The following is a 12,729-nucleotide window of genomic DNA, read 5'->3' as shown; positions in this document are numbered from 1 at the left end:
GGTCTAGTGTGAAACTGAGAGTTGTAAGGTAAAGGAATGGTCTAGTATGAAACTGAGAGTTGTAAGGTAAAGGAATGGTCTAGTGTGAAACTGAGAGTTGTAAGGTAAAGGAATGGTCTAGTATGAAACTGAGAGTTGTAAGGTAAAGGAATGGTCTAGTGGAAAACTGTGAGTTGTAAGGTAAAGGAATGGTCTAGTGTGAAACTGAGAGTTATAAGGTAAAGGAATGGTCTAGTGTGAAACTGAGAGTTGTAAGGTAAAGGAATGGTCTAGTGGAAAACTGTGAGTTGTAAGGTAAAGGAATGGTCTAGTGTGAAACTGAGAGTTATAAGGTAAAGGAATGGTCTAGTGTGAAACTGAGAGTTGTAAGGTAAAGGAATGGTCTAGTGTCGAACTGAGAGTTATAAGGTAAAGGAATGGTCTAGTGTGAAACTGAGAGTTGTAAGGTAAAGGAATGGTCTAGTGTGAAACTGAGAGTTGTAAGGTAAAGGAATGGTCTAGTGTGAAACTGAGAGTTGTAAGGTAAAGGAATGGTCTAGTGTGAAACTGAGAGTTGTAAGGTAAAGGAATGGTCTAGTGTGAAACTGAGAGTTGTAAGGTAAAGGAATGGTCTAGTGGAAAACTGTGAGTTGTAAGGTAAAGGAATGGTCTAGTGTGAAACTGAGAGTTATAAGGTAAAGGAATGGTCTAGTGTGAAACTGAGAGTTGTAAGGTAAAGGAATGGTCTAGTGTGAAACTGAGAGTTGTAAGGTAAAGGAATGGTCTAGTGGAAAACTGTGAGTTGTAAGGTAAAGGAATGGTCTAGTGTGAAACTGAGAGTTGTAAGGTAAAGGAATGGTCTAGTGTGAAACTGAGAGTTGTAAGGTAAAGGAATGGTCTAGTGTCGAACTGAGAGTTATAAGGTAAAGGAATGGTCTAGTGTGAAACTGAGAGTTGTAAGGTAAAGGAATGGTCTAGTGTGAAACTGAGAGTTGTAAGGTAAAGGAATGGTCTAGTGTGAAACTGAGAGTTGTAAGGTAAAGGAATGGTCTAGTGGAAAACTGTGAGTTGTAAGGTAAAGGAATGGTCTAGTGTGAAACTGAGAGTTATAAGGTAAAGGAATGGTCTAGTGTGAAACTGAGAGTTGTAAGGTAAAGGAATGGTCTAGTGGAAAACTGTGAGTTGTAAGGTAAAGGAATGGTCTAGTGTGAAACTGAGAGTTATAAGGTAAAGGAATGGTCTAGTGTGAAACTCGTTCAAAGACAATGAAGGGATACGTGCATTACATGTGTTACAACAAAGTAAACAATCCTCTTTTTTGTGCAGGCTGTAGGAAAAATTCTCTCCGGTTGCTGCCAGTGTGGAGCTTGGAGCTGCTTCGATGAGTTCAACAGAATAGATGCTTCGGTGCTCTCTGTTATCTCTACCCAGCTTAGGACCATTCATAGCGCACTCTCTCACAAGCTAAAGAGGTTTCTGGTTAGTTGATTGGCTCTTTATATGCATTTGCTTATTTCTGCTTGGTTGATTTAGAACACTTTATGTTTGGCCGCTGGTTGCTATGGTGAAAACTACTCATATACAGTAGACACTCCTACAACTTAAATAATCTGTTCTGAAATCGCTCATGCTATAGTATTTTACGTTATGCCAACAGTGAAATACATATAAATTGCCTAATCCGTTCCAAGTTTATACCATTCTCACTCTTTTGGCTCTTCAAATAGGACACAACCTAAACCTCACTTTTCAATTCAATGACTGTACAGCAACTGTAGTATTATTGGTTTGTCTTGACAACTTTTCTCTTTTTTCTTATTACTTTTACTCGGTTTAGAGTTCATGATTACAGTAGTTTTACATTAATTTTACGTTTTATGCTTTCGGCTTTTGTACTTGGCTGGTGCTTTACTTGTGCTCTCTGGTTGATTACTTGGTTAGTATTTTGGTTACGCTCTTATGGACCTATGCACTTATCCACTTATGGCTATACTTTGTCCTAGTTGTTTGTATCGTGTAATTAGGTGTATGCTCTTTGACTAATTTAATTGCTGATTGGTTGAGCTGGTATAAATAAATATACACTTCGAACTTTTCTCATTTCAGTAAACTGCAAGCAATTGTAATGACTGTAGATGGCATGAACATGAATTTTAGTTTGAAGGACTTGAAATATCATTGGATGAGAGAGTTGGAGTTTTTATAACCATGAACCCTGGCTATGCGGGACGTACAGAACTTCCCGAGTCGGTCAAAGCACTCTTCAGACCAGTGGTTGTAATTGTTCCTGACCTTCAGCAGATCTGTGAAATTATGTTGTTCTCTGAGGGTTTCCTTATGGCCAAGGTTTGTTGGCTGTGAATATACAGAGGATGCGCTGTTTACCACATTGTTGTAAGGAACAGGTCTATCCTTTTACACTTCTTATCAGTGCTTTTATCAGAAATATTGCCAGAACATCTTTTAAAAAGGTTCACAACTAGTTGTTCTCCTTGCGAGCCCAGCAGTTCTGAGCCCATATTAGTGTTCATAAAGTCTTGTAATATTGTTTTGCGACCACCTAAAAAGAAATGTAAAGTAACCTAAAATTTAGTTTCAGTGTGCAGTCAAGATTACCTATCTTTAGTTGGATTAAAATTTACCCAGTAGAAATAACGCTTTCTGTTGACAAAGTCGAACATTTTGGTATGATGAAAATTTTGTATTACACTGTTATTATAGGATGAAAATACAGCTGATCTTATACCGATATTATATGGTTAACATACTATTTATACCCTATTCTTATTGTTACGAGTTTGAATCCCGTATGATTACTATTTTTTTCTAACCTCCAACTGTGGTTTCTGACGGACGGATGGCTGGACATGGCTCCGACAGTCTTTTGTGTCATGAGACACAATAGACTGCCAGAGCATGAGACTGCCGAGCCAGTCCACCAGCCTTAACTTTATGTACAATTATTCAGGAATCGTGTAGTGGATGGTTGATTGTTGCAGTTGTTAGTGTCAGACTACTATGGTAGATTGTTGCGGGTTTGAATCCCATTTAGTGCAATATTTTTTCCCCACGTCCAACTTCGGATGGACAGACAAACGTGTTCTTATTGTAGTAAAGATTGTTTGATTAATTTGTTATTAAATTTTGGTGATAATTTTGTCTGTTACTATGAACAAACTAGTCTGATGAACTTTAGGTATACATAGTTGCTTTAACAAAAGCTTTTTTGAGTGCTAGGTGATCCATTGTCTCACTCTAACTCGTTAGTTATTGCTCGTAGGTGTTGGCCAAAAAGATGACAGTTCTGTACACATTGGCAAGGGAACAGCTTTCAAAACAGCACCACTATGACTTTGGCCTCAGGGCACTCAAGTCTGTGCTTGTCATGGCCGGTGAGCTGAAGCGTTCTTCTCCTTCTCTTGCAGAGGTAAGATTTCTCTACTCACTAACCCTCTAATTTTATAGGTCTATCCTTTACTCTACCTATCTCTACTCTTGCTTTTCTGAAGGGATTAACATTGGCTTAAAGAGTATAATTTCATAAGTTTGAGTGGCTTCATTCTGCTCGTGGTAGTATGCAAAGGTTATTATTCATAGTCTTCAAGGCTCAAGTTCTGTCTTGGTGGTGCCATTGAAGGTAATAGAAATATGTTTGTGCTTGCTCCATGAATTAATCTAGTCTAAAAATGGACCAACGTGGACTACGCTGTTGTATCTTCATTTGCTTTTTAAACGATTTATGAGTTTTTTAAAAAAATTAGTGGTTTAACCCTTTCAGGCTTAATCCCAGAATATTCGGGGAAAAAGTTATCACCTGGGCCGAATCCCAAATTGTTTGGGAGCGACTTTTTAAGCGATTTGTTCAAAAGATGTTTGTTATATCATAGTTCTGTTGCAATATTCCGAAAGTACACATTCTAAGCTTTAAAATGAATACCAGTTTGCTATAGATTGGAGCTTGTAAATAAGGCTTTTTCTCTTTGTAAGAAAAATCCACCGCATCTGCAAAATTTAAGAATGTTTCAATATTTCAATGTTATATTTCAACTCTACAACTTTATCACTTTACCATTAGCTCTAGATAGTCTCAAGAGCAGATGTGATTATAAGATTTACTTACAGGTAGCTACTAGACTGTGAATAAAGGATGAGCTAGACATTAAATAATAGCAATAGATTTTTCAAACCGAGTTGTTTGAGTTGATTGCGAGTTGAGTATGAAGTTAATTTGCCTTAAGTTGTGATTGAGTAAACTTTGATGTAGTATGATTTTATTTTCAAGCAGCTTTACTATTTGCTGCTAGAATTGACTACATATATTGCCAATCATAATTACTCAATAGCAGCTGAACACAATCAGAAGTTGCCCAACTATGTTTTACATAATGGCAATTATCTCAGCTTGTACTGCATTGATCTTGATAATTTCTTTCGCTGTTCATCCTAACAAATGTGCCTACAACCTTAACTTATAGTTTGTTGAGTTGAGTTTGTTTTTCATGCTGTTTGTAGCTAGTACTTATTTTTAATTGCTTAATGATTTGAAACAACGTTTTTTCATTTTGCTCATAAAAATTTTCTTTACTTGTACATGCTACATTATTATAACATAGAAATGTAGCTTGAGGTGTCTTCTTCCTGAATAAAAAAACAGAATAAAGATAGAATTAATAGAAAAGGAGGTATAGGCAATTTAGTAGCACTGAGTTTATCACTCGTGAACAGCCAATTGATTAATTGAGCCTGGATGCATCCAGTCTACTTATTTGATTGGGCCTAAAATGGTTAAAATGGTAGTACTGTAGTTGCTAATGTCTCATGCTCTCTGCAGGATGTTGTGCTTATGAGGGCCCTCAGGGACATGAACTTGCCTAAGTTTGTTTATGAGGATGTGCCCCTTTTTATCGGACTAATTGCTGACCTATTTCCTGGACTAGACTGCCCGCGAGTTCGCTATCCTGAGTTCAATGATGCGGTGGAGCAGGCCTTGGAGGAGGCTGGCATGATTCACCTGGACAACCAAGTCGATAAGGTTTCAGCTTACCTTCATACTTTTGCTGTATTACGCCTTCTAACATAACTTATAACACAGTTTATGGTCACAGGTTTGGGCAATATGTTTAGCGGGTGACAGGGCATTCACCTGACTAGTCAAAGTTTGATAGATGGATGGTTTGTTGTCTAGGTTCACATTAGGTGGGTCTAGTGTAATGGGGTGTCATGATAGGAACTCAGGTCTAATATCTGGCGATGGCGGTTTCATACACAGATGAGCTCTTCCTCTGCCCCCTGTCTCACTTCAAATCTATAGGATATTGCTATGGAGGTTATGCTAGTTTTGATCAGTCCCGCTACCTTTACATAAAACAGGATTATAGGTCAATCACAGACCATGTGCTAAGAAAATTATTTGCCATACGATTTAGTGTAATACAACGATTGCAAAGTTTTTTTTATAAAGTAGAGGCATTTCAAACTGCACTACAGGTGTTTATTTTATTTGTTAAGGTTGTGCAGCTCTATGAAACCATGTTGACAAGGCATACTACAATGGTGGTTGGTCCTACAGGGGGAGGTAAATCGGTGGTCATAAACGCCTTGGTTGCAGCGCAGACCAAGTAAGTCTAAGTTTGCTGTTACCTCTAGCTCTTCTCTGCTACCTTAGAAATTACCTATAGCTCTACTCTGCTACCTTAGTGATTACATATAGCTCTACTACCTTAGAAATTACCTATAGCTCTACTCTACTACCTTAGTGATTACATATAGCTCTTCTCCGCTACCTTAGAGATTACCTATAGCTCTACTCTACTACCTTAGTGATTACCTATAGCTCTACTCTACAGTCATACTTCAACTTACGAGCTTAATGCGTTCCGAGACTGAGCTTGTATGTCAATTTACTTGCATGTTGGTGCAATTAATTTATATATAGAATAATTAAATATATATTGATTGGTTTCCATACTCTAAAAAAAGCAAATAAAACACTCAAAACAAGATATTATAACAGAAAGAACATGTTGGTTATTGTCCTTACGTAGTACATGTTTTCAAAAAGCAACAAATAAAAAACAATGCAAGGAAATGTGATTAATTAAAATGTAAAATTAAATACATACAATAGCAGTTAACACTCGCATTTGCCAGGGAGGGAGATATAAGTTATCCTTCGTTACAACAGGTGACTTTGGTAAATTTGGATTTTATCAAAGTGTTAAAAGACAAACTTACAAGCAAACCAAAAAGCAAACTCTCATTTTCAACTAAACGTAATTAAAATTTCTTCGGCGTTCCTAGTTTGAAATTTCTCGCTGGTTAGCGAGAAATGTTTCCTTTTTTTCGCTTTCACGACTAGCCGGCCGTTTTAAGATAAACCTATCTAAGGACGTTTGCCTTTGTCGCCCTTGCAACATGTTGCGATTAGGACGAACACAGGTGTCGCCACAAATGGTTAACGCACGACCACTAGCCAACTTGTACGAATGTCTATTAAACAGTTTGGATAGATAGCGCCGGCCTTTTCACATAGCATCGTTTCAGTTACGCTGTCACCGGCCAATTGTTTGTCCAATGCCATCAGCGGTCGTGAAGATCGCTGCACCGTTTAGAAACTATGGTGAGTCCTTTTGCGAACTAAATGCCCTGAATATAATCCTTCTGTTTGATAATTATGAATGTATTTCTGTCATATTGCCGAGCTAGCTGAATCACGCATACACATTTCGCATATTTTTCAATATTTTTCCGTTTAATATCAACTGTTATCATTTGCTTTTTCTTTGTAATATCTTTCATTTTACTGGCAAACTTTCGGTCTACGCACAGTACTTTTAATTCACATAATTCTGCACAGAAAATCGTGCACAAAAACACGGTACAACAGTATAACCTGAGCAGTTGAAAAATACATAGTGATGCTGTTCTCATAAAACACCTCCGGCATACTTGGCAACTGACTCAAGTGCTCGTATCTCAAACATGGCTCGTATGTTAGTGCTAAAACGTGCTTGAAAGCTGGCTCGTATCTCAAGTTTCTCGTACGTTGGAGCACTCGTAAGTTGAAGTATTACTGTACTAACTTAGTGATTACCTATAGCTCTACTCTACTACCTTAGTGATTACATATAGCTCTGTTCTAGTACCTTATTGCTCTTGTTGAATCACGTGTAGCCTTTGTTTTACAATAGATTAAGTTTCACTACAGAATGGGCATACCGACAAAACTGTGGCTAATGAACCCAAAGGACAGAAGTGTTGTTGAGCTTTATGGAGTCCTTGACCCAAACACTCGAGACTGGACAGATGGTCTGCTCTCTTCCATTTTCCGCCAAATCAACAAACCAACTGATAAAAACGAGAGAAAGTATATCTTATTTGACGGAGATGTCGATGCCTTGTGGGTGGAGAATATGAACTCGGTCATGGACGATAACAAACTGCTAACCCTTGCTAATGGAGAGCGGATAAGGCTGCAGAAACACTGCGCTCTTCTCTTTGAGGTTTCCATTTGAAGCTTTTCTTCGCTACCCTTGAATGCTTCTGAGTGTAGTGATGCTTGTTTATTACAGCTGCCTTTATTATTAGCTTTGATAGTGTAAACCACTGCTTTCTGATCTCCTACCGACAGTGCTGGAAAGGTCCATGCGAGTAGGTTTGTTTAAAAGCGCGAATGAAGACAAACCAAGAGGAAGTCATTTAATATTCTTGTACATTGACTTGTACTTCATCGTTGCGCATGTTTCTAGGTGGCTGATCTTCAGTATGCGTCGCCTGCGACAGTGTCCAGATGTGGGATGGTCTATGTGGAACCTAAAAACTTAGGCTATGCGCCTTATTGGTTACGGTGGTTACGTGGTAATTATGTTCTCTTTTTGCATGAGGCTTGAAGGCCTGACATCGTTTCATAAAGAAAAATAGGTTAGGCAAGGTCAGATAAGTATATTGATGTAGCGCATACAGCCTCGCTGTATTGCAGCCATAAATAGCAACCAAACTATGTTTCAGGTCGGGCAGAGACGGAACATGAGTTACTTCAATACTACTTTGACAAGTATGTCCATTTAGCGGTAGACCTTATTCTGGATGGAATGGTAGACAGCAGACAGGATGAACCTCTCAAAATGGTTGTACCATGTACCAGTCTCAACTTGGTAATTATTGTGTAATTACCTAACCTTTAAGCAAGACTCATGGGTGCTGATATCGTAGTGTAAAACTAAACATGGGTGCTGATATTGTAGTGTGAAACTAAACATGGGTGCTGATATTGTAGTGTGAAACTAAACATGGGTGCTGATATTGTAGTGTGAAACTAAACATGGGTGCTGATATTGTAGTGTGAAACTAAACATGGGTGCTGATATTGTAGTGTGAAACTAAACATGGGTGCTGATATTGTCGTGTGAAACTAAACATGGGTGCTGATATTGTCGTGTGAAACTAAACATGGGTGCTGACATTGTAGTGTGAAACTAAACATGGGTGCTGATATTGTAGTGTGAAACTAAACATGGGTGCTGATATTGTAGTGTGAAACTGAACATGGTTGCTGATATTGTAGTGTGAAACTAAACATGGGTGCTGATATTGTCGTGTGAAACTAAACATGGGTGCTGATATTGTCGTGTGAAACTAAACATGGGTGCTGATATTGTAGTGTGAAACTAAACATGGGTGCTGATATTGTAGTGTGAAACTAAACATGGGTGCTGATATTGTCGTGTGAAACTGAACATTTCCAGACATGCAACTAAAACAATGATTTTATGAATAAGTACCAGACAGTGATGTTGGGAGATGAATTGCTGGCTAAAGATACAGTGTACAAGTAGTACAAGTAGTACAAATACTGTATAGTTCCATGTGCTTCCCAGTCAGTGACTAACTCGTTCTTGCGCCGCTAGGTTACTCAGTTGTGCTACATGCTCACTGCGCTACTGGATAAAGATTACTCTGATACACCAGCAATACTAGAGAATGTATTCCTGATGGCTGCCTACTGGTCACTGGGAGCCTCCCTTGTAGGCGACAGTAAGGAGAGGTTTGATCACTATATGAAAAGAGCGACCAACTATACTGAAGCTCCTGAAGGCAAGCAGCCTGTTGCAGGTATGCAGTTTAACCATTATTCACTCGTCAGACGCCTCTCTTATAAGTTATGCCATGTGATCTCGTATCTGTCTGTTGTCATTTTGATTCTGCCAGTTTGATTGTACATAATTTGCAGGTGAGCTTCCCTCTAACAATGGAAGTTTTTATGATTTCTATTGGAATGTAAACAAGCGTTGTTGGATACCGTGGATAAAAATGGTACCAACATACACACACGATCCTTCTGTAAGTACCGGTATCCTCGCTGTTTCATTCATCTATTCCTGCACTTATCTTTCTGGTGTTTCTACTAACTGTCTTGTTCTACCAGATAGATAAGTCTGCTGGTACACTGGCACACACTGTATTGTATTCATACGTGTTCTCTGTAGGACATAATTCTCTTGTATACATTCTCTACTGACATATACAGGTTATAACTGTTCTGTATTATTGAAACAATATTTGATGCAAAGTTTGTTATTTTTAGCAAAAAGCTCTCCTAATATAAGTGTGCTGAAACGATTGTGATCACTACAACGCTTTTGTCAAGTTATGTCTCTGATGTACCGAACTGTTAGCCATAGTTAATTCATTGAAATATCCATAAATGGCCATAATAGGAAGTTGTGTGCTACAGATAAGATTCAGTGAGATACTCGTACCTACAATAGACACTGTCAGAACCACATGGCTTCTAAATTTGATGAACGAAAGGAACAGACCAGTGCTTTTAGTTGGAGAGACTGGCACAAGCAAGACAGCTACTATCCAGGCCTTTAACAGACACCTTGATCCTGACAAATATGTGAGTTCTTCGTACTTTTCTAGTTGTGATGTAATTAGTGGTTATTTGATAGATGGTGGGTAAAGCAGTTATGACTTGATTGATGTCACATTTACTTTCTGTGTAAATTAAGTTGCTTGATTAGATCTTGCTGCTGATGAACTTCTCCTCTCGCACTACGTCACTGGATGTCCAGAGACACTTGGAAGCGAATGTGGAGAAGCGAACTAAAGAGACATTTGGGCCTCCCCTCGGCAAGAAACTTCTTGTCTTTATCGATGATATGAACATGCCTCAGGTCAGCAACATTAATTATCCTTGCGCCTTGCTGTATAATGGCCAGTTTTTCTGATGTGTCTGCCAAATGTAATAGCCATTTACTAGCTTTTGGTAGCTTAACATTGTCGATTTAATGCTAAGGAATTTAGTCAGGGGATCATCAATAATTGAACAAATCTTCACTTCAAACGTCTGTAAAAATGGATTGTCTAAATCAGTTTAATTGGGCAGTTAAAGTTTGTGAGAACTGATCTTACATATCAATTGAATAATCGATTGAAAAATGGCTGTCACTATGATATGGATAGCTGATGGAGTGAGCGCATTGTATATTTTACTGGAGCTCAGGTGGATACATATGGCACTCAGCAGCCAATTGCACTCCTTAAGCTATTGTTGGAGAAGAACGGATGCTATGACAGAGGCAAAGACCTTATCTGGAAGAATATGAAAGATCTCTCATTCCTCGCAGCTATGGGAAAGGCCGGTGGTGGCAGACATGAGGTTGACCCTCGCTTCATATCCCTCTTTTGTGTCTTCAATATGTCTTTTCCTACGAGTGCAACTCTCTACCACATATATAGTAGCATCCTCCAAGGACATATGACAGGCTTCTCCGACTCTGTTGCTCAATTGGTCAGCCCCATTACCAGGATGACGATGACACTGTATACGTTAGTAAATATAATTGTCTAGTCAATCTTCATTGTGCTCCTAAGTATTGCTTCATCCATTCTAAATTTTGATGGTAAATTTTAAAGTTTTGATGATGTAGTAGCCCCATTGTTACAACTCTGTCTACCATATGGCTATGTTTTACCCAAAGTTCATAAGCATTAGCAAGTGTTTGATAGATGCTCTCTGGTGAGATTTTAGTATTTGTTTTGATATACACCACAAGTGGTCTTTTGGTTTATAGGGCGATAGTAAGAGAGATGCCTCCAACCCCTTCCAAGTTTCACTACATATTTAACCTTCGTGACCTTTCGCGAGTGTTTGCGGGGCTATGCCAGACCACGTCTGATGTGTTCAGACACAACCACGAGTTTATGAGAGTATGGAGGAATGAGTGCATGAGAGTGTTTCATGACCGGCTCATCAGTGTTGAAGACCAGAACAATGTAAAGGTAGCTAGTTCTTTAGAGTTACCTTCATTACTGTTACTGATCTTCTTGTTATGTATGGACACAAGAGGGCAAGTACAACCAATGAGATTCTTTCACAGAGCTACATAATAAATCTGGTGGAGACCAACCACCCAGAAATGGCCAAGCTCGTGCTGAAAGACCCTATTCTCTACGGAGATTACAGGTTGGCCCTGGAAGAGTCAGAACCAAGGGTATATGAAGACATCATTGACTATGAGAGTGCCAAAGCACTATTCGCAGAGGTTGGTAGTGAGCGAGATATTTAATGCAGAGTGAATACTGGATGTAAACATTAGATATATGCTGTCAAATCAATGTCAGTTTGAGGAAAGCTGATAAGTTATACACAGGCTAAAAGACATGTAATTAGAGAGCTCTTGGCGTCACATAGGGCATCATATAGGGCATCACATTGCATAGGGTTACATGATGAACTACACATAAGGCATTCGGATTTCAATTATATATCCCTCAAATTGTAGGTAAACCATGTAGTTTTTGCCTCTATTGGACACAGATTTACACAGGATTTTTATAAATTATCTAATGCTGGCATTATTTAGTACGCTCTTAATTGGTTCATTCATATAGACATCAATGGAATAATTATGGTGTCAGTTATGTAACACTTAAGGCATCGTGTAGAGGAAAACTAAAATTTATGAATATGAGTAGAACTAAAGGATTCCTTATTGTATGCTCTATTCCACAACAAATGTTTTTTGATGTTTTGTCATGTACATCCCTCAGCACCTTCAGTATTTACGTGTAAACATGCTGTAAGCTTTGTGGAGGTTTGTATGACTGTTGTATTATTTTACTGATCAAGTTAATCACTGGGCACGTTCATAAGTTTAAATTTCTTAGTTTCAAGTCATTTTATTGCCAGATTTGCAGCAGGTTATGCGCCGAGTTACGAATAGTTCTAGGCATTGTTAAACTGATCACACATGAATCTACATCATAGAGGAATGATGGATAATAACTTAACTAATCGCAAGCAATTACAGCATGAGAATGTGTAGTGTATTGTTACCCTTTCCTTGTTCTATATAGTGCATTAGTAGTCAAAATACAGTAAAACCTCTATTTGAACGCCATGGCGCTGTATTTTTCAACCCTTTTCTTATAGTGACGTGTTATGTTGGTGATGATCAAATAGAGAGTAGCGCTCAAATTTTGGGAAGAGAAATTTAACCCATTTACAGGCGTAGCAATGGTAATGTTGTCTATATTTTGCACTTTCCTTCAGGTGGAGCGATATTGGCAGACATGACATCGGCTGCAACATTTTTGTTGAACTATTTTTCATTCGGAAATTCCAGTTATATCTATTAAAATCTTGGTATAAAGAATCTGTATCGCTCAAGATTTGATCTTGGAGCCTCCCATTCACCAAGCAAATCCCTTACCAATTAAGCCACAAAAGCTTGATGGATTTAT

General features: G+C 38.4%; 1 protein-coding gene across 1 annotated transcript in view; it reads left to right on the top strand.

The window, feature by feature from the left end:
- LOC137407536 (dynein axonemal heavy chain 10-like) overlaps nt 1-12,729 on the top strand; it is a 72,378-nt gene that overhangs the window by 42,205 nt on the left and 17,444 nt on the right. The window contains exons 32-46 of the mRNA XM_068094079.1: nt 1,306-1,458; nt 2,137-2,325; nt 3,260-3,406; nt 4,811-5,011; nt 5,488-5,597; nt 7,187-7,481; nt 7,728-7,836; nt 7,987-8,132; nt 8,886-9,090; nt 9,209-9,318; nt 9,713-9,880; nt 10,005-10,157; nt 10,487-10,812; nt 11,058-11,265; nt 11,364-11,528. Of these exons, the coding sequence (XP_067950180.1) occupies nt 1,306-1,458; nt 2,137-2,325; nt 3,260-3,406; nt 4,811-5,011; nt 5,488-5,597; nt 7,187-7,481; nt 7,728-7,836; nt 7,987-8,132; nt 8,886-9,090; nt 9,209-9,318; nt 9,713-9,880; nt 10,005-10,157; nt 10,487-10,812; nt 11,058-11,265; nt 11,364-11,528 (2,685 nt within the window). The remainder of the gene's footprint in view (nt 1-1,305; nt 1,459-2,136; nt 2,326-3,259; nt 3,407-4,810; nt 5,012-5,487; nt 5,598-7,186; nt 7,482-7,727; nt 7,837-7,986; nt 8,133-8,885; nt 9,091-9,208; nt 9,319-9,712; nt 9,881-10,004; nt 10,158-10,486; nt 10,813-11,057; nt 11,266-11,363; nt 11,529-12,729) is intronic.

Source organism: Watersipora subatra, chromosome 1, assembly GCF_963576615.1.
Source record: "Watersipora subatra chromosome 1, tzWatSuba1.1, whole genome shotgun sequence".
In the NCBI taxonomy this organism is placed as follows: Eukaryota; Metazoa; Bryozoa; class Gymnolaemata; order Cheilostomatida; family Watersiporidae; genus Watersipora; species Watersipora subatra.
The sequence above is the reverse complement of the archived record's forward strand: the minus strand, read 5'-3'. Positions and strand labels throughout refer to the sequence as shown.